Source organism: Dendropsophus ebraccatus, chromosome 2 (genome assembly GCF_027789765.1).
Source record: "Dendropsophus ebraccatus isolate aDenEbr1 chromosome 2, aDenEbr1.pat, whole genome shotgun sequence".
In the NCBI taxonomy this organism is placed as follows: Eukaryota; Metazoa; Chordata; class Amphibia; order Anura; family Hylidae; genus Dendropsophus; species Dendropsophus ebraccatus.
The window spans coordinates 19,851,931-19,875,463 of NC_091455.1; the positions used below are offsets into that span (position 1 = coordinate 19,851,931).

The 23,533-nt window shown below is 43.0% G+C and overlaps 1 protein-coding gene across 4 annotated transcripts in view; it reads right to left on the reverse strand.

Moving 5' to 3' along the window:
• Positions 1–288: 288 nt before the first annotated feature.
• The window catches only part of FER1L6 (fer-1 like family member 6), a 103,133-nt gene continuing 79,888 nt past the window's right edge, over positions 289–23,533 (reverse strand). For 3 of the 4 annotated variants that reach the window (XM_069957125.1, XM_069957128.1, XM_069957127.1), the window contains exons 29-41: positions 18,674–18,819; positions 18,296–18,427; positions 17,102–17,230; positions 15,704–15,831; positions 14,580–14,750; positions 12,952–13,106; positions 11,028–11,170; positions 8,746–8,834; positions 7,921–8,019; positions 7,363–7,604; positions 6,369–6,532; positions 5,322–5,422; positions 289–1,435 (exon numbers count right to left, since the gene is read on the reverse strand). In XM_069957125.1, coding sequence (XP_069813226.1) covers positions 1,255–1,435; positions 5,322–5,422; positions 6,369–6,532; positions 7,363–7,604; positions 7,921–8,019; positions 8,746–8,834; positions 11,028–11,170; positions 12,952–13,106; positions 14,580–14,750; positions 15,704–15,831; positions 17,102–17,230; positions 18,296–18,427; positions 18,674–18,819 — 1,880 coding nt within the window. In that variant the 3' untranslated portion in view covers positions 289–1,254. The remainder of the gene's footprint in view (positions 1,436–5,321; positions 5,423–6,368; positions 6,533–7,362; positions 7,605–7,920; positions 8,020–8,745; positions 8,835–11,027; positions 11,171–12,951; positions 13,107–14,579; positions 14,751–15,703; positions 15,832–17,101; positions 17,231–18,295; positions 18,428–18,673; positions 18,820–23,533) is intronic. The other variant, XM_069957126.1, reaches the window with a different exon arrangement.

The following is a 23,533-nucleotide window of genomic DNA, read 5'->3' on the forward strand; positions in this document are numbered from 1 at the left end:
TGCAGAATTTTTAAAGGGGGCTTTCAAACAGCATTCATGTCATGATAGAGGCCTCCAAATACCCCCCCCCCATACACATATACATACATTCTCGATTATGCTCACATGCAAAAACTTTACTACATGAAGTTGTACTATATCACATATACATAGGGGGGAGAGTTATCAAACATGGTGTAAAGTGAAACTGGCTCAGTTGCCCCTAGCAACTAATCAGATTCCACCTTTCATTCCTCACAGACTCTTTGGAAAATGAAAGGTGGAATCTGATTGGTTGCTAGGGGCAACTGAGCCAGTTTCACTTTACATCATAGTTAATAAATCTCCCCCAGGGTGTTTAGGGGTTAGTGAGAGACTGGATAACCCCGGGAGGTCTGGAGTAGCTGCTCCTGGTCCCTGGTGCTCTTGTCTTCTTCCTGCTTCCTATCACATGGCGGCCATGCAGTAACTGCCTGCTCAGCGGTCACCCCTCCAGCCAGTGATTGGCTGTGATGTCACAGACTGGCGCTGATGGGGCTTCAGCAGAGGAGGATCAGGGCAGGTGAGTATGTGTATTTTGTATACTTTGGAAGCCCTTAAAAAATTATTCCTTTAATTGCTTAGTTATTCCAGACCTTCTGGGATTATATAGTCTCTAACTAACCCCTAAACCACTTAATGCAGGACCGGGACAGGTGAGTACATGTTATTTTTTAATCTGGCAGCACCCAGGGCCCTTTCTGAAGAAGTTTTCATTCCTGGACAATCATTAGTTTAGGATGATAAAGATGGATTGATACGGATACCATGGTGGTCTTAGGTTAATATCTATTAGTCCTGGCAGTATAGAGTAGGTTCCTAGTGAACAGTCAATATTATAATGATATAATTATATAATTCATGATGGGTAAAAGGTTAGTGGCAGTGAAATAGTGCAGAAAGGGGTATAATTTATTTTATTTCCTATAAAAAGGCCCAGAATTCTTCTAAGGGTCGGAGCTCTACTTTTTGGATACAGGCCTCTAAATTCCCTTCTTCCCCACACAATATCATCCGACTATATAATAAACTGATATGGATTTATACAGATCCCACTGCTATGAGCTCCCCCTAGTGGTGGCATTGATTCTCTGCAGTACTGCTCACAGTCGGGTTCTAGGCACTAGGAGACTCCTCTGTAGTTTGTCCATGGGATCGGCTGGTGTAAATGATTCTGGGTATACATATTGGCCATGGGTGTTCTTCTTCCTCCATAGATCCCACCCCCTGAGGTGCTCACCCAGTCAGGATCCTATGACTGATGGCTCCAGGCAGGGTATAGACAAACAAAGCGATGAACAGGGCGAGAATGAGCAGGACCAGGGCGATGATGATATATTTCTTGTAATTTCTCCAGATCAAGTGGAAGAAACACTTAAAGGGATTGACAAACCAGGAGAAAGACGTGTCTGGGCGGCTGTAAGACAGAAGAAAAGGGTCATCAATATATTGGTTAGAAGTGAGCAGTAAATGGAGATGCTGCCATAGTATACGATTTCTTGTATCATTGTGTATCAGCTGTCAATCACTGTGTGTGGGCGGGGTAAGCAGGACTCTTACCGCCTCTCCAAGAAGTCCTGATAGCAATGTTTTTTTACTTTTTACTCCTAAAATCTTGCTCCAAACCTTGGCTTCTCTCTCTACCATATCCTGCTCTCCGATAGGGCATCTTAAGTCACCTGACAGGTGATTTTTTTTTTTTAATAGAGGTCAATTACAAATCTCTGGCACTTTCTGGCACCAGTTGATTTGAAAGAAAAAAAATGATGAACAAGTCCTTACTGAATAGGGAAACACCATGCCTGAAATAAAGAGAATACTACTTCCTGTGAGCCACAGCAGTTTCCTGTTAACTGCGCACCATGTGGTCATACGTGGTATTGCAAATAACAACTATAATTGGTTTTAAGAGAAGGACAACAGTATTTTTCATTGAAATGACATTCAATGACTATACGCTAAATATAATTACATGATAATAGGCTCCAGTGAGTAACGACCCTATGAATAAATCAGTGGCTGTAAATGAAATTGTGGTCGTAGTCACCGGTTCTGTTTGATTAAACCCGAGAACAGAAAATAAAATCTAGTTAATTAGATTCTTCCCCTCTGGAAATAAAGGGAATATACAGGATACCTGCTGCTTTTGTTACTGATTTAGAGGTTTCCCTGGTGTACCACATAGATATAAAGGAGAACAAATGTTCCTCTTTTTTTTTCTGTAAAATTACCTACATTACTGTACTTTTCTTTTCCCCCATGGATCTGTTCACTTCCTAGTTTCAACTCTGAACTGTGATCCTGCTATTGCCATGTAACAGAACACCCATTGCTTGCATACAAAGTAGAGAATAAAAAGCAATATGCAGTTGAACTGAGCATGCCTGACCATCTAGGTGGAAACCATAAGATGGTCGTAACCAAGGGTAACAGATTGTGTGCCTCCAATATGGCTACAATCAGGGAAACTTTTCCACTTTTAATTAATGTATTTCCCATTGGAGAACACACAATGGGCTAGAAGATTCTGTCTCCTGCAGCTAAATTCCCAGCTTTGCTGTACAGTCTAAGTCAGATTGAGCAGAGTCGTCTCAGAAGACTGGTGAGTTACTGTGTGACATCTTTTCTACCGACTGATGCTAAAATTACACACACGAGACTCCTTAAAAGGAGAGAATGTAAGGCTGTAGACATGGGGACCATAAAACCTGAATGTTTCATCGCCGCAGATTCTTTTCGCTATCTGATATTCTTTGATGTATTGTTTTAGTGAGTTCGCATTTTTTTCGCTTTCATCCCTGAGTCATTATTATTTCCCGGGGAGAATCACATAATTCATTGATGCTCTTTTTTCTTTCATAGTTTTCTCTTTTCTGTTTCAGCAGTAATATCGCTAGAGTGGCGGCTGGGGTGGGGGGGTATATTGATTACGGGGCTGGCTGTTTTATTACATCTGTCTCACAGTACGGGCCTGGAACGGCAATCTACAGGAAATTAGTTTTAAAGATGTTCATTTACTTTTTATCATAGTCTCAATTATAGGCGTTTACCCTGCCAGAATATATAATACCAATTGCTATACCTATGCTGCGTATAGATGAACGTTAATGTTGTGTTATTTAAAGGGATTGTCTATTTAGGATGACCCCCCTTTGTACATCTGTAGTTCCAAAGTAACTTATAGGAAACTATAGAAAAGAAAGGGCCCTATATAGACCAAAAGTACAGAAGGGCCTTGTACTTATTTTCCCCCTTCACATCCTTTCCATGACCCTTAGGCCAATTTCCCTTTAAAGGGCTTGTCCCGTTTAAAAAAAAAAAAAAAAAGGTCTAAACTAATGTTTTATGTAAAATTAAACATATTTCCAATGTACAAGCATTTCTAAAAATTCTCATATAGACTAATTAATCCCCATGCGCCTGCTTTGTTTTGATGAGCAGCTGTCCTTGGTTACGACCCGTTAAGATGGTCACACATGCTCAGTTCAACTTCAGTCTCTTGAGAGTATTGGCAGTTGGTCTCCACAGTGGCTGCAAGGAAGGGGATTGTGGGAAAGGGTCTATGCTGCTGCTTGGCAACTGCCGGGTTGAAACCAGGAAGTGATCCGATCAATGGCCGGAGAAGAACTGTACAGGGATGCAAGTCACTTTACTTAAAAACAGCAAATTTTTTCTCCTTTATGTAGCATAAATCTGATTTTACCAACTTCATTTCATGGACAACCCCTTTAAGTTTGATAACAATGCAGTTTCTGCACAGGTTCTTGACCTGAGCCCTTTCCCGGTCTCTCTGCTCTCTGACTACTAAGGAAATGTCCGATAAAAATAGAAGCTTTTACAGGGCACAGCCCTAGGCAAAAATACACTTCAAGGCTATGTTCACACAACCTAAGTAAATTAGTAATCACGGCCGTTGTTGCCGATTTGCAACACGGCCTTGATTAATCCTTTACCCACATTGTGCTGCAGGCCAAGGGAAGTGTATGGCCTGCAGAGTGTATATATATAGTATACACTCCAGCTGGGACCCCTAGTGGTGCCACAAAATACTGACATGTCAGTTCAATGAATAGCAGTTGCAGAAAACCCTGTCAGTTCACACAATGGAGCGTGCGGCTCCAGCCGCACGCTCCATTGTGTGCAGGGGGAAATTCTAATGTGGGCAAACACGGTACTGCAGTACAGGCCCGGATGATCTTATTTGACACTGGTGTCATACAGCATCTGAACATAGCCTAAAAGCGAATGTCCTCCTTATAACACAGTGTCGCCATTCTTAGGTGCAGTATTCAGCGATGATTAATTTCCTAATATACTTTTATAAAGGTCGCGGCTCCATTTTCCGAAACTCTGTGTAGAGAGTCCGCCGTGTCCCTATGATGAAGTGGCGGCGTATCGGCTCAAATGGCTTCATTTTCATTATCTCTGCTGAGACGGCAATTTTATTTTTTTTTAGCTTCTAGCAACAATTTTGCACCGAGATGAAGTAAACTTTATTTTCTCATTTTGTAAAATGTGCAGATTTGAAGTTTAGCTTCACTTTATGGAAGATCAGAACTAAAATCCAGTCGATGTCTTCTAATACTACTTCTAATACTAATTAATCAACTACTATAGGTTATTCTACAATCATATTCATAATGTGAACGGTAGCTTAACTGGTCCTCCCTGGTCTCTGAAATCTTTTGGGGGACCATCACTGATTTAATGGGGTTATCTAGTGAATGTACCACCTGTACATCGTTTTTTTCTATTTTTTTACATAAAAGAACTTGGGCCAGCACAGGGATGCTGGTGCCAAGGTCTTTTTTTTGAACCATCACCCAGTTCCTATGCACTGCGCCAGTCTGTTACCGACCACCAGCCCAGCACTGGAGACGGACCCACCAGCCCCCAGTGTGACGATCTCCCCTCTGTAACGCGTCTCCATTTACGCGTCTCACTGCTAAGACTCCCAGCCATCAGGCGGTAGGGAGCAGAGCTGTCAAGCATCTCCATCCAGCGGCCCCATATCTTTATAATGGAGCCTCCTGGAATGCGATCACTGTGAGCCGGGGAGTGAAATGCGCTGCCACTTGTTCCAACTTGTTCTCCCGATCGCTGAGGCCCCAACCACATGTGCCTGTGACAGCTGCAAAGACAATCTTTCATTTTGGCAAACCAAGTATATGGACATCACATCAAGGTCAACATGTAATTCCTTATTTGTCCTTTGGTGGCGCTGCAGGAGAATTCAACACTTGCACAGTTGACAGCTAATTGCTGGAGGTGCACCGAATGTGCAGAATACTATTGCCACTTACTTTGGCTTCTCTAAGGGCTCTGGTTCCTTTCGGGCACGGCCAACAGGATTCTTTTCAGCTTCCTCTGCTGTGACCAGATGAAATTCTGCTTCTACTTTTCCCTGAACAAGTTTAATAGAAACACAGATTAAAGGGTATTTCCAAAACGTATAACTACAATGGCAAGTACAAAACTGAACTGAGTTCTAACAAAGTCTATGGCCATTGTCTCACTGTGCTCATTGTCGCCACAGCCACTTCTTTGTTTTCCTACTCCTACCGATGTATGTTCTGCACAATTTCTCTTAAAGGGCCAGCATGCATAAAGTAGAGTTAAAGAGGTATTCTGCTTAATTTAAACTTTTAATATATTGTTGCCCTGGCAGAGAACACAACAAGCAGGCTATTCTTACCTTTCCATGCTCCCCTGGTGTCCTCCCACGTTATGTTCAGAGTGATGAACAGAGTTGTCTCAACAGTAACAGCCCACTTAGCCAATCATTGGCCACGGTGCTGTCCCATCTCAGTCAGTGATAGGCTGAGCGGGCTGTGACTGCCCAGAGAGAATTGGAATTGGAAGCAGGATGGCTCAGCCGGGGACCCAGAGATGACGACACGACGACACCTGGGGATGATTGTTATGTTTCCCCGTTAGGGTAGCAACATATTAAAAGTTTAAATTAGGCGGAATACTCCTTTCAGGCTCATCTTAACGTTTAGCATCTCTGATTATTTAAAGGGGTTATCCAGCGCTACAAAAACATGACCACTTTTCCCCTACTATTGTCTCCAGTTCAGGTGCAGTTTGCAATTAAGCTCCATTTACTTCAATAGAACGGAGTTTCAAAACCCTACCCAATCTGGAGACAACAGTAGGGGGAAAGTGGCCATGTTTTTGTAGCGCTGGATAACCCCTTTAAACCTCCTCCTGATATCAAATTGTTGTCAGAGCAATAGTTTTGGTTTTTTTGTTAGTGTTCTGTGACAGTTGTTTCTGACTTTGATCACTGCCCGTCCTGACACGTGCCTTTTTATCCAATTTTTACGCCTGTCCTGACCTCAACTTACCGTCAGTTCTCCAGACTTCACGAATGGCCACCACCCTCGAATTCTTTTCTGCTGAAATATTGAGATCCGGTTTTCATCCTTTAAGGTTGTGGCCATACTCAAGTCACAGCCCTTTGCTGTTTTGGCTCCACGATGGAATCCATTTAGGTTTAATTCCATCGAACCTGGGAAACAGGCATTATATACGTATAAGACATGGAAACTCCTTACCCCAACCTATGTATGGTTCATATATTTTTACACTGACTTTAAAGTAAGGAGCTTATATAGTCTTCGTTTTTACAAGAAAGATATAGTGGAGCCGGACTGGGTTAAAAGATGGACAACCAGACTGATAAATGGAATGAGGGCACCACAGTGCAAGAAACATTATCACAATTAGGGCCCTACTACACCAAAGATTATTGGCCGTACTTGGCTGACTACTGGCCGTTCCAGACGATAATCATTTGGTGTAATAGGTCATGTGAAAAGGCAGCGATCAGCCGACATGCATGATATCGGCTGATCCTTGTTTTAAAACATGACCTATCACAACGATAACAATATCGATGGTTTGCTGGCCGTCGCTCCGTGTGTCCTCTTTGGGCCACCTGGATGATCTGAGGATCGTCCGGGCAGCTCCTCCCCCAGCCTCCCCGTTTGATTTAATAGCTGTGGGGCTGCCTGGATGATCTTTAGATTGTCTGGGTGTCCCATGGGAGAGAGCGGCAGTCTGCTTCTATTACACGGAGTAACGGCCAGCAGACCATGGCTATCGTTATTGGGATTTTAGGTCATGGTTTAAATCAACAATAAGCCAACATTGTGCATGTCAGCTGGTCGTTAATTTAAAACATAACCAATTACAAGAAATAATTATCGGCGGGAACGGACGGTAATCGGCCAAGTACGGCCAATAATTGATTTGTTTAATAGAACTCTTAGGGTTTCTTTGCTAAGAAAACAGGGTGAGATAGTAATGTGTAAGACATTGAGTATCGGGACTACATACCCAAGAAGTCATCAGATGAAAGTCTCTCAAAATCCCAAACCTGGAGCACGAGAACGGCCGGGATCTTACGTTCTGTCTTCTCCAGGGAGAAAATATTTTCCCGTTTACTGACCACAACTTGCTTCTCCGCTGGTAAGTAGTTAAAGGGGTAGACAAAGCGCCAGTTAAAATTCCCTTCTCCTGTCAGAGAGTTGTAGTGGACATCTGTCTCCTGGCTGTCATCCTCAAGGCCCTTCAGCCACCTATAAAAATAAGAGGTAAAAAAGATCAAATATTTGCCCTATGTATCAAGAATGCAAAGAAACCTAGCTGCTTTCTTCCAAAAACAGCGCCGCTCGTGTCCTCAGTTTGCATGTGGTATTGCAGCTCAGTTCCATTGAAGTGAATGTAGCTGAGCTGTAATACCATACACAACCGAGGAAAGGGGTGGCGCTGTTTTTGGAGAGGAACAGCTATTCTTTACATAAATAATCTGGTGGCCCTCACATCAATAGTAAACTACAACTCTATGACCCTATTAGACTGTACAGCCCAGCACACAAAATATTCCACACTTACCCTTTGACATAGATATCACTTGATTTTTGTCCAGTGAATATATTCTCATCCTCTAATATCACATCCTCAGTATTCCAAACGATTATCCTTAATTCATAGCTGGCAAAACACAAAATAGGAAGACTTTATTAAAAAGTTCAGGTAAGTATATACAGTTACAGTGGAGGGGAGGAGCTATCATTAGATTAGCACCACCCACAAGGAGTGGGAATAAGTAGTTTGATACTCCCCTGCTCCACACCAGCAATCACCTTACTCCCACTCACAGGAACTACATGAGACTAACAATGCGTTCTATACTTATCATTACCTTATCAGCCTCCTTCCCCCAGTTCTGAGGCTGCTGCTTTTGCTAAAGACACAGAAAACTGTGTGTGAGCTGTTCTCTCCCACTCCCGAGAAGGCTCGTGTAAACACATATAAACAGTTTCCCTGGCCGGCTGCTTCTGCACTGTGATGACAGGAGGCTTTTTTTTTTTAGGTCAAATTGCCAGTGACCTCCCTGTGATTTACCTTCCTTGCATCACAGAGTGCAGAATCAGCCGGCCAGGGACACTGTTTACATGAGCCATCTTGGAAGGGAGGGAGGAGGAGGGAGAGGCGAAGAAAACAGCTCACACACTTTTTTCTGTGTCTTCAGCAAAAGCAGCAGTCTCAGAACTGGAGGATGGAGACTGAAAAGGTAATGACAAGTATGGAATGAATTGTTTGTCTCCAGGAGGATAGGGATGACTCCACACGTATTTTATCTAACCGGATAACCTTTTTAACAATCACTAGAAGACATAAAAAATAAATCTAAACCAATAATAAAAACACGATTACCCCTTAGGCTTCCGGGGTGAGATATCAACAGGAGGGCCTGGAAGGGGCAGATCAGTAGGAAACATGTCCACCCACATCTGTATCCGACCCTACAAGAAAATGAGAGACTATATCAGGATTGTTATCTTACGTCTCATATTCTCTATTTGCCGATTGTACAATTTCAAAAATTTGACAGTTATTCTGTTTTAATGAAGCCGAACAAGGAGATGAAGTAGTAATATTATATTATATGTTATACGTCTAAACAATACACATAATCACGTCTACTGCACTTGTAAATGACATCCCTGGAAGAGTAACAGTCTCTATCTCCGGTCATTCCACATTGATTATTCCGCTCATTTGGTGAGGAGGTAATGAGATTTAACGATGGAGGAAGCTCACAATCTTACCGCCCTTAAAGAGAACCTGTCACTGTGAAAAATGTTGTTTAATCTACAGGCGTCATGTTATGGATCGATAGGGGTAGTTTTAGACAATGCATCTGAAACGTCTTCAGACACTTTCCTTTTTTGCACGTTTTGTTATATTGCTGCCTTGTTTGCACTCAGTCCCCCATAATGAGAATGTGAATGTTAAAAATCGTTAAAATTTTGTTTAGAAGGATTACCTGACATTTTTGTGTATAAATATTCAGAGCCTTTGCTATGACACTTAATATATATAGCTCTGGCTCCTCCCACTTGTCTCTTAAACATCTTTGAGGTGTTTGTGCACCTTGATTGGAGTCACCTGTTGTAAATTTAGCTAATTGAACGGGATTTGGAAAGATGCACCACTGTCTATATAAGAACAACACATTTAAGAGAAAAATCAAGCCATGAGGAGGAAAGTACTGCCTGTAGAGCTCAGAGACAGGATTGTGTGGGGGTAGAGATGTGGGGAAGGGTAGAAATAAATGACTGCTATACTGAAAGCTCCAAAGAGCACAATGGCTTCCATAATTCTTATATGGAAGAAGTATGGAGCAACCAAGATTCTTCCTATACCTGGCCTTCCCACCAAAGTAATTAGAGGAAGAATGACTTTAGTAAGAGTGGTGACCAAGAACCCAGTGGTCATTCTGGCTGAGTTCCAAAGATCCTGTGTGCAGACAGGAGAAACTTCCAGGTCACTATTACTGTAGCCTCTATCTATCTATCTACTGATCTATCTATCTATCTACTGATCTATCTATCTATCTACTGATCTATCTATCTATCTATCTATCTATCTATCTATCTATCTATCTATCTATCTATCTATCTATCGATCTATCTCCTATCTCCTATCTATCTATCTATCTATCTATCTATCTCCTATCTATCATCTATCTCCTATCTATCTATCTATCTCATATCTATCATCTATCTATCTATCTATCTATCTATTATCTATCTATCTATCTATCTATCTATCTATCTATCTATCTATCTCTCATATCTATTATCTATCTATATCCTATCTATCTATCTATCTATCTATCTCCTATCTATCTACTGATCTATCTATCTATCTATCTATCTATCTATCTATCTATCTATCTATCTGTCTATCTACTGATCTATCTATCTATCTATCTATCTATCTATCTATCTATCTATCTATCTATCTATCTATCTATCTACTGATCTATCTGTCTATCTACTGATCTATCTATCTATCTATCTATCTATCTATCTATCTAACAAAACACAACAATCACTGAACTCAGGGAGAACAGTGAAAAATTCCAATGGAGTACTCATTTACAAGTCTCCATTGATTGTCCCATACAAAATTTGAATATGCAAAAAAGGGGTCCGTGGAGCCTCAGTTACGAGTCTCAAAACACGGGAATAGCCAGATATCCCTCTCTCCAGAGAAGGAAGCCCATTGCCAAGGAGCGCCTCCTAGTGGGGAGAGCACCAAACCACCCTGATACGTAGTCCCTCAGGTCCTCACTCTGTTACGAGCTTTGGGACCTAAATAGGGAAACACCAGGGTGGCCCCTGTGAGTCAAAGTCTAACTCTGTGGCGAGTATAACGACATAAGACAAGGGTTACCAAGGCTAGGCATCCATCCACAGACTATCTATCTATCTATCTATCTATCTATCTATCTATCTATCTATCTATCTATCTATCTATCTCCTATCTATCTATCTCTCTATCTATCTATCTCCTATCTATCTATCTATCTATCTATCTATCTATCTATCTATCTATCTATCTATCTATCCATCTATCTCCTATCTATCTATCTATCTATCTATCTATCTATCTATCGTTATATATAAATAATCATTCCTAATCCTTACCTGTTCCATTCCAGGTTTATCTCTGTGATACAAGGGTCGGGTCTCAATGTGTTCCGGAACAAGCTTACATCCAATCCCTGGGATCTCGTTCCAGGAATGAAGAACTTTCAGAGCAAGATGTTCATAGGATTCCACTTTTTCATCTATTGTAAGGAACACAATATGATAAATGCCATGTATATAATATGTGCCGCCATATAACGACTCTATATTATATTCTTTATATGTCGTACAGAGTCCAGCAGCAGCAGCAACAAATTCTACAGGCTTATAGGGATATAGTATGGCCCCATAGCCTTGGGGTCATATTAAGGATGAGTACAACACCAATATGGCTGCCATGTAGTCTATGGAATAGTCGCTGATACTTGGTTGCTATGGGTAACAGAACAACATGGCAGAATCTCACATATCTCAAGGCGCAATTGAATTTCATCCAAATTTCCATTTACGAGTTCAGATATTCCATTAATATTTATTGGTACATTATGCCGTTCAATTTTCAGTTCCTTGAGGGATAATTTCATGAATATTCCAGAGAGTTGTATTCAGGAGACTTTCTGCAGACTTCACATCTTTTCATCTCTAATGTTCACCCATCATTATTTAAAGGATTATGGGTCACATTTATTAGGGCTGGCGTTTTATACTCCATTATTTAAAAAAAGAACATTATATCCGGCACTTTTATTATAAGGTGCAGGCCTCATAATAATTTTTTGCATATTTGTGACTGTCTGAAAGTGGAAATGACATCTGCACCTGTTATGTGCAGAGCATGTGCTCAGACTTCAGAAGAGGAGGATTTAGGGTTAGTGATTTCTGACACCTCACAATGAGTCACCAGTGCAGCCAGGTGGTGGGAAAAGCTAATGGTATGCTGGTTTGTATATATAATGGTATGCTGGGCTGTATATATATAATGGTATGCTGGGCTGTATATATATAATGGTATGCTGGACTGTATATATAATGGTATGCTGGGCTGTATATATAATGGTATGCTGGGCTGTATATATAATGGTATGCTGGGCTGTATATATATATATATAATGGTATGCTGGGCTGTATATATAATGGTATGCTGGGCTGTATATATAATGGTATGCTGGGCTGTATATATAATGGTATGCTGGGCTGTATATATATATATATATATAATGGTATGCTGGGCTGTATATATAATGGTATGCTGGGCTGTATAACTAGCGATATATCCAGTAAGAAAAGAGAGATTGTCATCCCGCTGTATAGAGCTTTAGTGACATCACATCTGGAATACTGTGACCAGTTCCCAGTGATGCTGTCTTTGGGAGATAGTGGCCTATTTTTTTTTTTTAAACTCTGAATAACTTATTTAATCTGTATAATCTGGAGAAAAAAAGGGAAAGGGGGGGCATGATAGAATCCTTTATACATGTTACAGGACTCACTAAGGTTCTAGAGGGAAAAAACTAAACACAAGAACAAGGGGACACAATCTGAGGTTACTGGAGAAAGACCAGAAGCAACATATATACTTTGCTGAGAGTAGTGGATACGTGGAACAAACTTCTAGCAGCTGTGGTTGCATCTGATGTGGGGGTAATTTGGATGGCATAAAGGACATTGTGGCTGTCATGAGAGGTATGTGGTATGATAGTGAATAAACTGGCGGGAAATGCAGCAAAGAACAACTATACTCAGAGGGTGTCATCTGTAACCACTGGATGGAATGGATTCAGTCTGTGACTGCTCTTGTTTACCTACCGGGTGTATGGTGGTGATAACTGGTCATGTTGTGGCGGGATTATTTATATGGTAGGAGATACTGGCATTCAGATATTAATACATGATACAGAGCTAGAAACTGATGACATTTTTTTGCAAACAAATTTCCTAATTCGGAGCCGTATTCTCTCAGAGCTCATCTCTATCCACTTACCATCTTGGTCAAACATCGTCTGTCCTGTAAAAACTTTACTTCCAATCTGTATCTCACCAGGTCGGAAAATTGGGGTAGGAAGCTTGTTGTCTTTACAAAGTTTGGTGAGTATCTCGGTGGGTTTGGTGCTGTCCCTCCAGGCATTATATCCTTCTCTGTAGACAAAACAATATAAATCAATCATATCAGGTTCAAAATGGAAGACAGTGTATGTGTATATGTATATTCTGAGCCTGAAGTCTGCAGCATGCTGCTCCCACCACTTGGTGTCACTGTTTCCTAGTACACTATGGAGGGGATTTATGAAGACCGGTGAACAAGTACGCCAGTCTTATATAAGGCCCCACCCTTTTTCCCCCGGCAGGATTCACTAAAAGGCGCACGCCTCTTAGTGAATATGGCTGGCCGGGCGCCCGAACCTGTGCCCGGCATACTAAATCTACACCTGCTTCCATCAGGTGTAGATTTGGATCATGATTTATGCCTCCTCCCCGCCTTTTCACGCCCCCCCCCCCCCCCCCAAGCTCCCCCAGCACGGCCAACGGACGAGCAGGGCATACCGGAGGGGTACGCTAGGGAGAAGGGGCGAATCTGCACCTTCTCCCTGGCGTACGCCTCGGGTGTATCTTTCATAAATGTCCTCCTTTGTGTGTGATTAAGCTTACTGAAAAGTGTGATTTTTAAGTTCCAATCCCTGTCGATGGAACCTCGGGGCCAAAGTTTATGTCACAAGGTGTGATTCAGGACCTACTTTCCTGATCGTGTGTCACTCGGTGCCCACAAGATAGCAAAGAAGGACATTCATCCCATGGATGCAGGTACTGTTTATTGCCACTCCCAAGGTAGTCAGAGCTCTCTCTAGTTGAGTACCCAAGGGTCTGGATTAGCTCCCCCCCTTTCCTTAAGTAGCCCACTACCACTGAAAGTCAAGTCCTCCCTATATATCTGTCAGCAACAAGCTGCACAGTATTCCTAAAGCCTATTCAACTATATGCTGAAAGTCACCCCGTCCAAGGGATTAGGGAAGTGTTATCTACTGTACCATTTGCACCTGTATTGAAAAAGACTGTATTGTGCACTTTGTGTATTAAACTTTATTGGTTTACATTATCTGGGCCTACGTATTTCTGCAATACACCTGTCCTACAACCAAGAAAGCCGAGTACCAGTGTATCCAGGGGTGGGCACATACCACTCCTGGACACTGTGCCCTGATGGTCCATACCTTCTTGCCCCAGCTCAACACAACATCGAGCTACCCCGGGTCACTGCACTTCTCTTAATATGGACAAGGGTGGTCTACAACCCCTTTAAAGGGGTAAATATTAGACTTTCAGACTGACATTTATAAAGTTCTAGATAATACTTGTCTCCAAACAAATCCATGCAGCCCCCTTCCTGTAATAGGAGCCTTGTTACCAGATAAAAAAATGACAGCAACAAGAACCGTAAACACCTTGAAGCCAATAAGTCAGCCAGACGTCGAGAGGACACAGTGGACGACGTTGATCTATTTTGTGTCAATTTCTTTTCTTAGCTTTTTCTAAGCTTCGCTCCAAGATACAATTTCCCAGACACATTTATCCTTATTAGGAGTTGTACAGACTTTCTGCACGCACGGATCTTACATTTCGTATTGACTTTGCAGGCCGCAGGTTGCCCGGTGTCTGCTATAGAAGCGATTTTCTAAATCAATTTTCGTCTCCCCGATGAGGTCATCCGTCCCTATCAGGTCATAGTCGTAGATCAGGATGGTTAGTAGAGATTCTTTCGGGAAGGTGGCCTGGATTTCAAACGATCTGGTAAAAAAGAGAATTGTTAATTGTACAAGTGAAGGGATGGAGATTACCGTACTCTACCTATACCTGGTGAATATGGAGGTCATAGAGTGGGGTCCTCCTTTAACAGCCAAAATAGAAAGACCCCAAGTTAAAGAGACACTTCAGCATTTTTTTTCCAGTCAACTGGTTTCAGAAAGTTAAACAGATTTGTCATTTACTTCAATTAAAAAAATCTTATCATCTGCTGTATGTCCTGCAGGAAGTGGTGTATTCTTTTCGGTTTGACACAATGCTCTCTGCTGCCACCTGTGTCCGTGACAAGAACTGCAGTTGACCATAAAAAAAAACTTCTGCTGTGGACAGTTTCTGACATGAACAGAGGTGGCAGATGAGAGCACTGTGTCAGACTGAAAAGAATACATCACTTCCTGCAGGACATACAGCAGCTAATAAGTACTGGAAGACTGGAGAATTTTAAATAGAAGTAAATTATAAATCCATATACCTTTCTGACACCAATTAATTTGAAAGAATACTTTTTTCGACGGATGTCAGCTATGAAGTGGAGTGCATTGTGTACCCCCATACATGATGACTGTCCTTCCCTGGGGTGGATGGGACCTTCCAGCAAGACAATGTGATATCACAAGAGCATGCCCAAGACTTACAAGTACCATCCTGGCCCCCTAAATTCCCATGCTTAAATCCAATTGACATCTGTAGGACCACCTTGATGGCCGTGTTGGCTCTATGGACCTTACCTGACGCCTCGTACAGCAGTCAGCATGGCACCAGAGACCTGTGCCATCTACCAGGAGTCCAGGACCTTATTGAGTCCATCCCGGCCCATGTAGGTGCTGTCTGTGCATCACATTTTGGTTACTCCGGATACTAGCCACTAGTCATAATAATACGAGCCCACTGACTATGTGACTTTAAGACATAAGTAATTTTATATGAGAAGCACTCACCGTCCAAACACTGGATTCAGTTGCTTGGGGATATACTTGTCCCGATCTTTGATTTCGGTCTTCCCCAGTCGTAGGACAATGTATGGATCAGATTTGCCATCAGGATCGGCCGGGCTGAGGTTAATTCCCTGTAAAGAGAAAATCACTGAGGTTATGGTGCAATATCTATTGTGAAAGCTGCTGTGGCCAATAATAGTCACATAGATGGGGATTCTTATGTTGTCTTCAAGCTTGACATTGCTTCCAAAACTAGTGCTTAAAGGGAATTTATGTCAGTAGGTCTATGATTTCTTCAATGAGGGCAGAATTAACTAGTGAAAAATGCTGAACAGATCGGTGTATTGCTAACATCATTCTGCTTAGCCGTTCTCCTAATATGCAGGAGAATAGGATTCTTGATGCACCCCTCCCCCCGCCTTCCAGCTGCTGATTGACAGTTAACTGCTTATACACAGCAGGGATCGATAACTGCCAATCAGCAGCTGGTGGGCGGAGTTTTCTGCTTCTCATGAATATCCAGGACAACTGGGCTCAGGCACATAATGGAGAGGACTACTTATAGTCCATTATTCAGGAGGAGATCTCTGGATCAGCTGCACGGAACAATGTAAGTCATACATCATTCTGTACAGCTTCTCTGTCACTAGTATATGCTACTTTTAGATAGGACAGGATAAACCTCCTGACAGAGTCTCTTTAAGTAGCAATACAATACGGTTTCACCACTGCCATACATTGCAAAATCACATATAGTGTATACTACTTCAAACTGTAGTTATCCAGTTGGGGGCTGTTTTTTTTTTAGCTCAGTTCCATTGACTTGAATGGAGCTCATTTGTAATACCACACACAACCTGAGGACAGAGGTGGTGCTGTTGCTACAAGAAAATAGTTGTGTATTTTCTAATCCTGGATAATCCCTTTAAATTGCAGTGTTACAGAATACCAGCCAGGTTTGGGGAGTTTGGAACCTTCTATTCCAAGTTGGTGGGATATAGTGGATGCCATGGTATGACCCAGCACCAACAGGAGCCATTTTGAAATTCTGTATGCATGACATGCCTAGCTCCTTAAAATTAACCCCATTGTCTAGAGGTCAAATAGTGGCCCTAATGTGCTGGAAAGTAGTACTCATATGTACAGTAAGTATGGCTATGGTTTGTGGCATAGATGGTCGTTGTGGCATTATAGGCATACTAAACAAAGTTTTGTGAGTGTGTACAACTTCTGTGCTTGTGCCACAATGTAATATGGGATTGCAAATACCCCCTCCACCCATAGGGTAAATCCAAAATGGGTGTTAACAATGGTGTTACATGCCGCACTTCATACTGGTGGTGGAAGGAACAGCACATGCGCACGATTCCACCTCAGAACATTTTCATTGTACAAACTTACAGCAACAATATAGACCCGGATGAGAACCTTTACAGAGTGGTTTTGAGGGATTCCCTGTAGAATTCGTAATTGTCGGTTATCCATGGAGCTTGAGAGATCGCCCATGCTTTTAGAAATGCTGAAACAACCCTTAGATTCAGAAGGAGAAAAAAATTAATTAATATCAAGTGTTTCTGAAATTTCTTAAAGGGGTTATCCAGTGTTAGAAAAACATGGCCACTTTCTTTCAGAGACAACATGACTCTTGTCTCCAGTTCAGGTGAGGTTTCCAAGTAAGCTCCAGTCACTTCAATGGAACTGAATTGCCAAACCTGCACCCAAACTGGAGACAAGAGTGGTGCTGTCTCTAGAAGAAAGTGGCCATGTTTTTCTAACACTGGATAAACCCTTTAAAATCACCATAACAGACCTCCAATAAAGTCAATTTCAACTAGTACTCCTATATTTTTTCCTTGTTATTCATTGCAGCTAGTCAACCAGTTGTGTCATGTAATCTTATGGTGGCCCCTGGAAAGTACATGTGCTTCTGTGCTCTCAATGGGGTCACCATCACAGTCAGAAGAATGAAGTTGAATGTATAAAGTTGCAAAGACTGTTTTCTACAAGTACTACACAAGAGGAAGACGGAAAATCTCATTAGAGTTACTAATGAAGGTTATACAGCTCCGGTCACACAGTTTAATGGATCTGGATAACCTCCATGGACTTTTATCAATCCCCTACGTGTTCAGTTTAGCGCAGAAGGTTTGCAAAGCTTTTGGCAAGATCCTGTTTGCACAAAAATCAGCAACTTTTACTAGTTTATTGGCCCGCCAAGTGTAAGAAAAGAGCTGACGGGAGCTGGTGTACACTTCTAAATGTCAAAATGGTGGCTGATCAGAAGTCACATAAAAATATGGATGCAACAGAGCTGGGATGAAACAGATGACACTGCCAACATAGTGTTGGTCTATGTGCATTATATGGACAAATAAACTAAAAAGAAACGTGGAGTGGTTCTTTAATGAAGTTGTCCTATTCTGGATACATTACAGTTCAATGGAAACAAGGAAGCTGAAAAACCAACAAGATGGCTATGGATCCAAACAAATTGATAAAACAGTCCAGCTGCTGTATGGTGGCTCATGAGATGGCTCCTAGAGGAATTCTTGAGGCTTTTAATGAAATGGGAGAATATTTGCCAAAATGTCTTACCTTGAATTTCCCTATAATCCTGTCATCATGGACGCTGTGGTCTTCATCGTTGGCTTTGCCTCTCAAGAGTTCAAATGTTCTCACCCAGTCTTCAAAGTTCTGGAATTCACCCTCTAGTTCCCCATCATAGATCTGAAACAGAAAAACATGACTTTAAACGGACTTTCCTTAAAAAAAAAAAGGAAAAACCATCAATATCTGAGTGGTGGAACTATGCCAAATGGTCCATAGACCTGGCTCTCTAATCCCAGCCTGTGGACAATGGATAGGATGTTGGACGTGAAGGATCCAGCTTGTTGCATTCAATGTTCCTGTACATTGGACATTTGTAAACCCAGTAATTTTCCCTGTTTTTCCCACATATTTCCTTCGGGTTACCTGCAGCGTTGCGAGTTTGGGCCCAGTCTCTTTTGGCTTTGGTTTAATCACATCGAGTCCCTTCTTGCCGTCCTTCTTCTTTTTATCTGGCTCGTCTTCAATCAGTAACGTGACGTGTCCTTTTGTCTTTGAAGTCTTGGGGGCTGCTGGTAAAGAATCCAATGAAGGTAAAAAGTTGTAGAATTGGTTTCCCAACATAATGGCGTTCATGTTCATAGCACATAAGTCCCTGAATAATGTTCAACTGAGCAGATAATACGATATTATTGTGCATGGACTTCCATAGCTGCGTTTGTGAACCCTGTACCAAGGCACATAGGGTTCCTATAGGTCAGGGGTGGGGAACTGTTCAGGTTCTGCAACATTCTCCAAACCCAATAAGTTCGATGCCGCCCTAGGGCTGCCAGGAAAGCATGAATATAGCCTGTGGTCTATGGCTGTATCCATGTTTCCCAGGACTGCTTAGGATGGTGCGATGCCCTGGCCCTGGCACTCCGCAGTATAGATGGTGCTAACAGGCAGGAACCGGGGTAGCTGTAGGATATAGGGTTGTCACGGTGTGGGCACAAGGGTGATACAGCTGGAAACCGGGCTCCTGACCCTGCGGGAATACTGGGCATGCGATTCTTCGTTGTCCTTAGTCAGGGCACCAATTATCACACCAATGCCAAGGTTCAGAAACAACGGTAGTTGTATATTTATTGTAACGGTGGTAACTAGTAGCAACAGTCTCTCTGGATGCAACCGGGAATAAGGCAATCTTGAATAAAGCAGAGTAATGGGTGATGCTGCAATAGGCTGTGAGAGTAGCGTGCTGAATGATGGGAGTAGTAGTGATACTGAAGATAAGATGCTGGGTGGAATGAGACTTGAATGAAATACTTGCTGTTGATGATTAGAGAAGATGATGATGAGAGGAACTGAAGAATGACTGAAGAATCGACACCCAGATGAGAATCTTAAGGCTTGAGACAGGAACACAGCCAGTGGACTGGAGCAGCAGAGCACACGCAGGCCTCTCTCTTAGCAGGGAGAGAGGACAAAACCACAACTTGTCTCCTGAAGGTGGAGGACAAGACTGAGGTAGCACAGGAAGTCACATGGTAACCCCAGCCAAAAGCTCGACGACCATTGGTGTTACCATGGAAGCAGGGCACAGTCACGTGACATCCAGCCATTGCATCATCATACCACTAGGCATATACAGAGAAATATACATGAGAAGTACCATCCTTGAACACTAGGAGGCGACATAATACCTTTAGACACTGATACCTGAATACACATGCAATAAATGAATGAAATAGCAGACCTGAATACTGAGAAGGGTAAGGCAATACACGCAGTTTGCAGTGGACCATAGCTTTCCAGAACAGAACCAGTTATAATAAAAATATGAGCATAAGAAGGGCTTTTCTGGGACACTGCATACCTCCCTACTAGAAATGAGCCGACCTCGGCGAACCACAAGCTAAGGTAGATGTGGCAGAATGAACATAGAGGACCAGGACAACAAGACAAGAGGAAGGAATGTTAGTGTGAGTGAATATGTAGATGTGTGTTTCCCACGCTCAAGGCACAGGTGACAAGAGAAAATATGAAGAGAAAGAAAACCCTAGTGGCAGGACTTCACCTAGGGGTGCCTAACGTACTCTGGTTACAGGTAGTTAGTGCGTGGACCATCTGACATGGAAGCCAGGACAACTTAACTGCTGGCGGGGGACCCTCAATATTCCAGTCAGTTTGACAGTAGGTTTCCAATGAAAATGAGTTACCCTACTGGAAGAAAGAGAACTGTGAAGACCTGTGTACTGCCTTGGGTGTCTGTGTGAAGTGTCTTGGACACCTGAAAGAGAAAAGAACAAAATAATAAACGCAAACATACATGGGGCCCCTTACATACCGGTCAATCATACAACACAATTATCCAATAGGCCAAACACAAGAAAAGGTATCCAAGGTGCAATATGTATGGACAAGTGTGAATGTTAGGTAAGACTATGTGTAGCAACTACTATGTTGGGACAAGACAGAGGTGAACAAACACTGGAAACAAAAGGAAGGGAAACACAAAAGACAACAAATACTGTGAGGTCTGAAGGAGAACTGGCTCACATAACTCTGAAGACATCTGAAGAAAACTGGCTCAAATAATCTTTCCAGCTGTAGATATAATAGATACAATAATATTATGCATGGAGAAAATAGAAGATCCTTCTGAAAAATACACTCTTTAGAAAATATACTCCTTTAGAAAATAGACTTTCTCTGAGGCTATAGATATAAATATGTAGACTGACTTCTTTACTCAGAGGAGGAGGAAACTGACTCTGACATGAAAATATACACTGTGAGAAAAAATACTTTTTCAAAAGACACACTTACTCTGAGACTATCTAAACAACTTTTCTGCTTACTCAGAGGTAGGAAAATATATATACATAAGACTCTGACAAGAAAATAGACTTTTGACTACTGAAGTGCAATACTGAAGTGCAATCATGAAATACAATAATAAACCTCTGACAATCACATAATCATGAAAAGTGCTTTAGGAAGAACTGGATAAGTGTCTCTGTTTGGTAGAGTCTCTTTAGGCAATAGAGAACATCGTCCATGTAAAGACTCTGGGACAGGCACTAGAGAACAGTTTGGTCAAGGAGTGTCCATCAGCACATAGCTGGATGATAATAAGGAAACTTGGTCAGGAGGACCAGGCACGAACCTTGAACGTTGCATAGAACTTTTTCCAAACCTAAAATGAAACAGTTAAGAACTTTGCTTTATGTAGTGGAGCTTAATCAAAGGATGCAGGAGGGCCCTGAGTAGGCTTCTTCTTCCTCTTCTCCCATGGGTAGTAGGAGCGTGGAGGGCCTGGAGCAGAAGCATCGCTGGAGGCAGTGGTGACCACAATGCTAGGCGCCACTGTGGTGATAGGAGAGATGATGGGGGCCACATGGTAAGTGACTGACATGGTGGAAGAGGCAGCTTTAGCCACGGCAGTGGGAGCAGTAGAGGTGGCTGCTGTAGTAGACGGGCCTGCTGTAGTGGAAGCTGCAGGAGCAGCGCTAGGCATAGTGGTGGCAGCTGTAGTGGCAGGCCACAGGGCAGCAAGGGCCTGCTGAATGTCCTCGATCAGCTGCATAATCTTAGGCCCATGCCCGAGCATCCATTGCGGCAGGGGCGGCGAATCACGCCCTGGAGGCCGCCACAGACCCGGGGACACTGAAGCCTTGGACGAATCCTTTACTTTAAAACCCGGGACGGGGGACAAGAAAGTTGGGTCACTTACGTACGGACCGCCCTCTGGTGACGTGGATCCTCCGGTAAAGAAGACTGAGTTGGAGGCACTGTAACGGTCCGGTTTCAGTGAGATGCTGGCACCAGGCGTGGATTTCCCGTCTTGAGTAGCGGAGGCCGGAGTGGAGGCCCAGCTGTGACTTTCGTCGTCCGACGGGGCAGCGCCCCAGCTGGTGTCGCTGTAGGATGGGAGCGGTGCTTGCAGGCGGGCAGGATTGCTTTCTGGCAGCTTCGGTATCACGGGAGCTGCGGCTGCAGGCAAACGTTTCTCGTGGGCCGCCATCTTGCTGCGCTCTGACCGGATCTTGTAGCAGGAAGGGGAAGAGCAGAGGGCTGGAGGATCAGGTTCCAGAGTCTGCCCGGTAACAGTGACGTCATCTGGAGCAGGCAGCCAATCAGGAGCAGTCAATGCAAAGTCTATGGCGCTGGGCGATTCCCGCGCTTTGGCAGCATAGCAATTAACCCCCTCCTCTCCGGGGTATGGCGCAGTTAGAAATTGGAGAAGACAGCGGCTATCTTGTGTACAGTTTATGGCCCTGAGCACCTCGATTACCCCCATGGTGATATGGCAAAGTCTTTCTGGGGTTGCGGCACACTCTTGGGGCACACAATGCGATCGTAATCCTGTTTGTGACGCCAAATGTGATGCCCTGGCCCCTAGGGGCCACTCCGCAGTATAGATGGTGCTAACAGGCAGGAACCGGGGTAGCTGTAGGATATAGGGTTGTCACGGTGTGGGCACGAGGGTGATACAGCTGGAAACCGGGCTCCTGACCATGCGGGGATACTGGGCGTGCGATTCCTCGTTGTCCTTAGTCAGGGCACCAATTATCACACCAATGCCAAGGTTCAGAAACAATGGTAGTTGTATATTTATTGTAACGGTGGTAACTAGTAGCAACAGTCTCTCCGGATGCAACCAGAATAAGGCAATCTTGAATAAAGCAGAGTAATGGGTGATGCTGCAATAGGCTGTGAGAGTAGCGTGCTGAATGATGGGAGTAGTAGTGATACTGAAGATGAGATGCTGGGTGGAATGAGACTTGAATGAAATACTTGCTGTTGATGATTAGAGAAGATGATGATGAGAGGAACTGAAGAATGACTGAAGAATCGACACCCAGATGAGAATCTTGAGGCTTGAGACAGGAACACAGCCAGTGGACTGGAGCAGCAGAGCACACGCAGGCCTCTCTCTTAGCAGGAAGAGAGAAGAAAACCACAACTTGTCTCCTGAAGGTGGAGGACAAGACTGAGGTAGCACAGGAAGTCACATGGTAACCCCAGCCAAAAGCTCGACGACCATTGGTGTTAGCATGGAAGCAGGGCACGGTCACGTGACATCCAGCCATTGCATCATCACACCACTAGGCATATACAGAGAAATATACATGAGAAGTACCATCCTTGAACACTAGGAGGCGACATAATACCTTTAGACACTGATACCTGAATACACATGCAATAAATGAATGAAATAGCAGACCTGAATACTGAGAAGGGTAACGCAATACACGCAGTTTGCAGTGGACCATAGCTTTCCAGAACAGAACCAGTTAT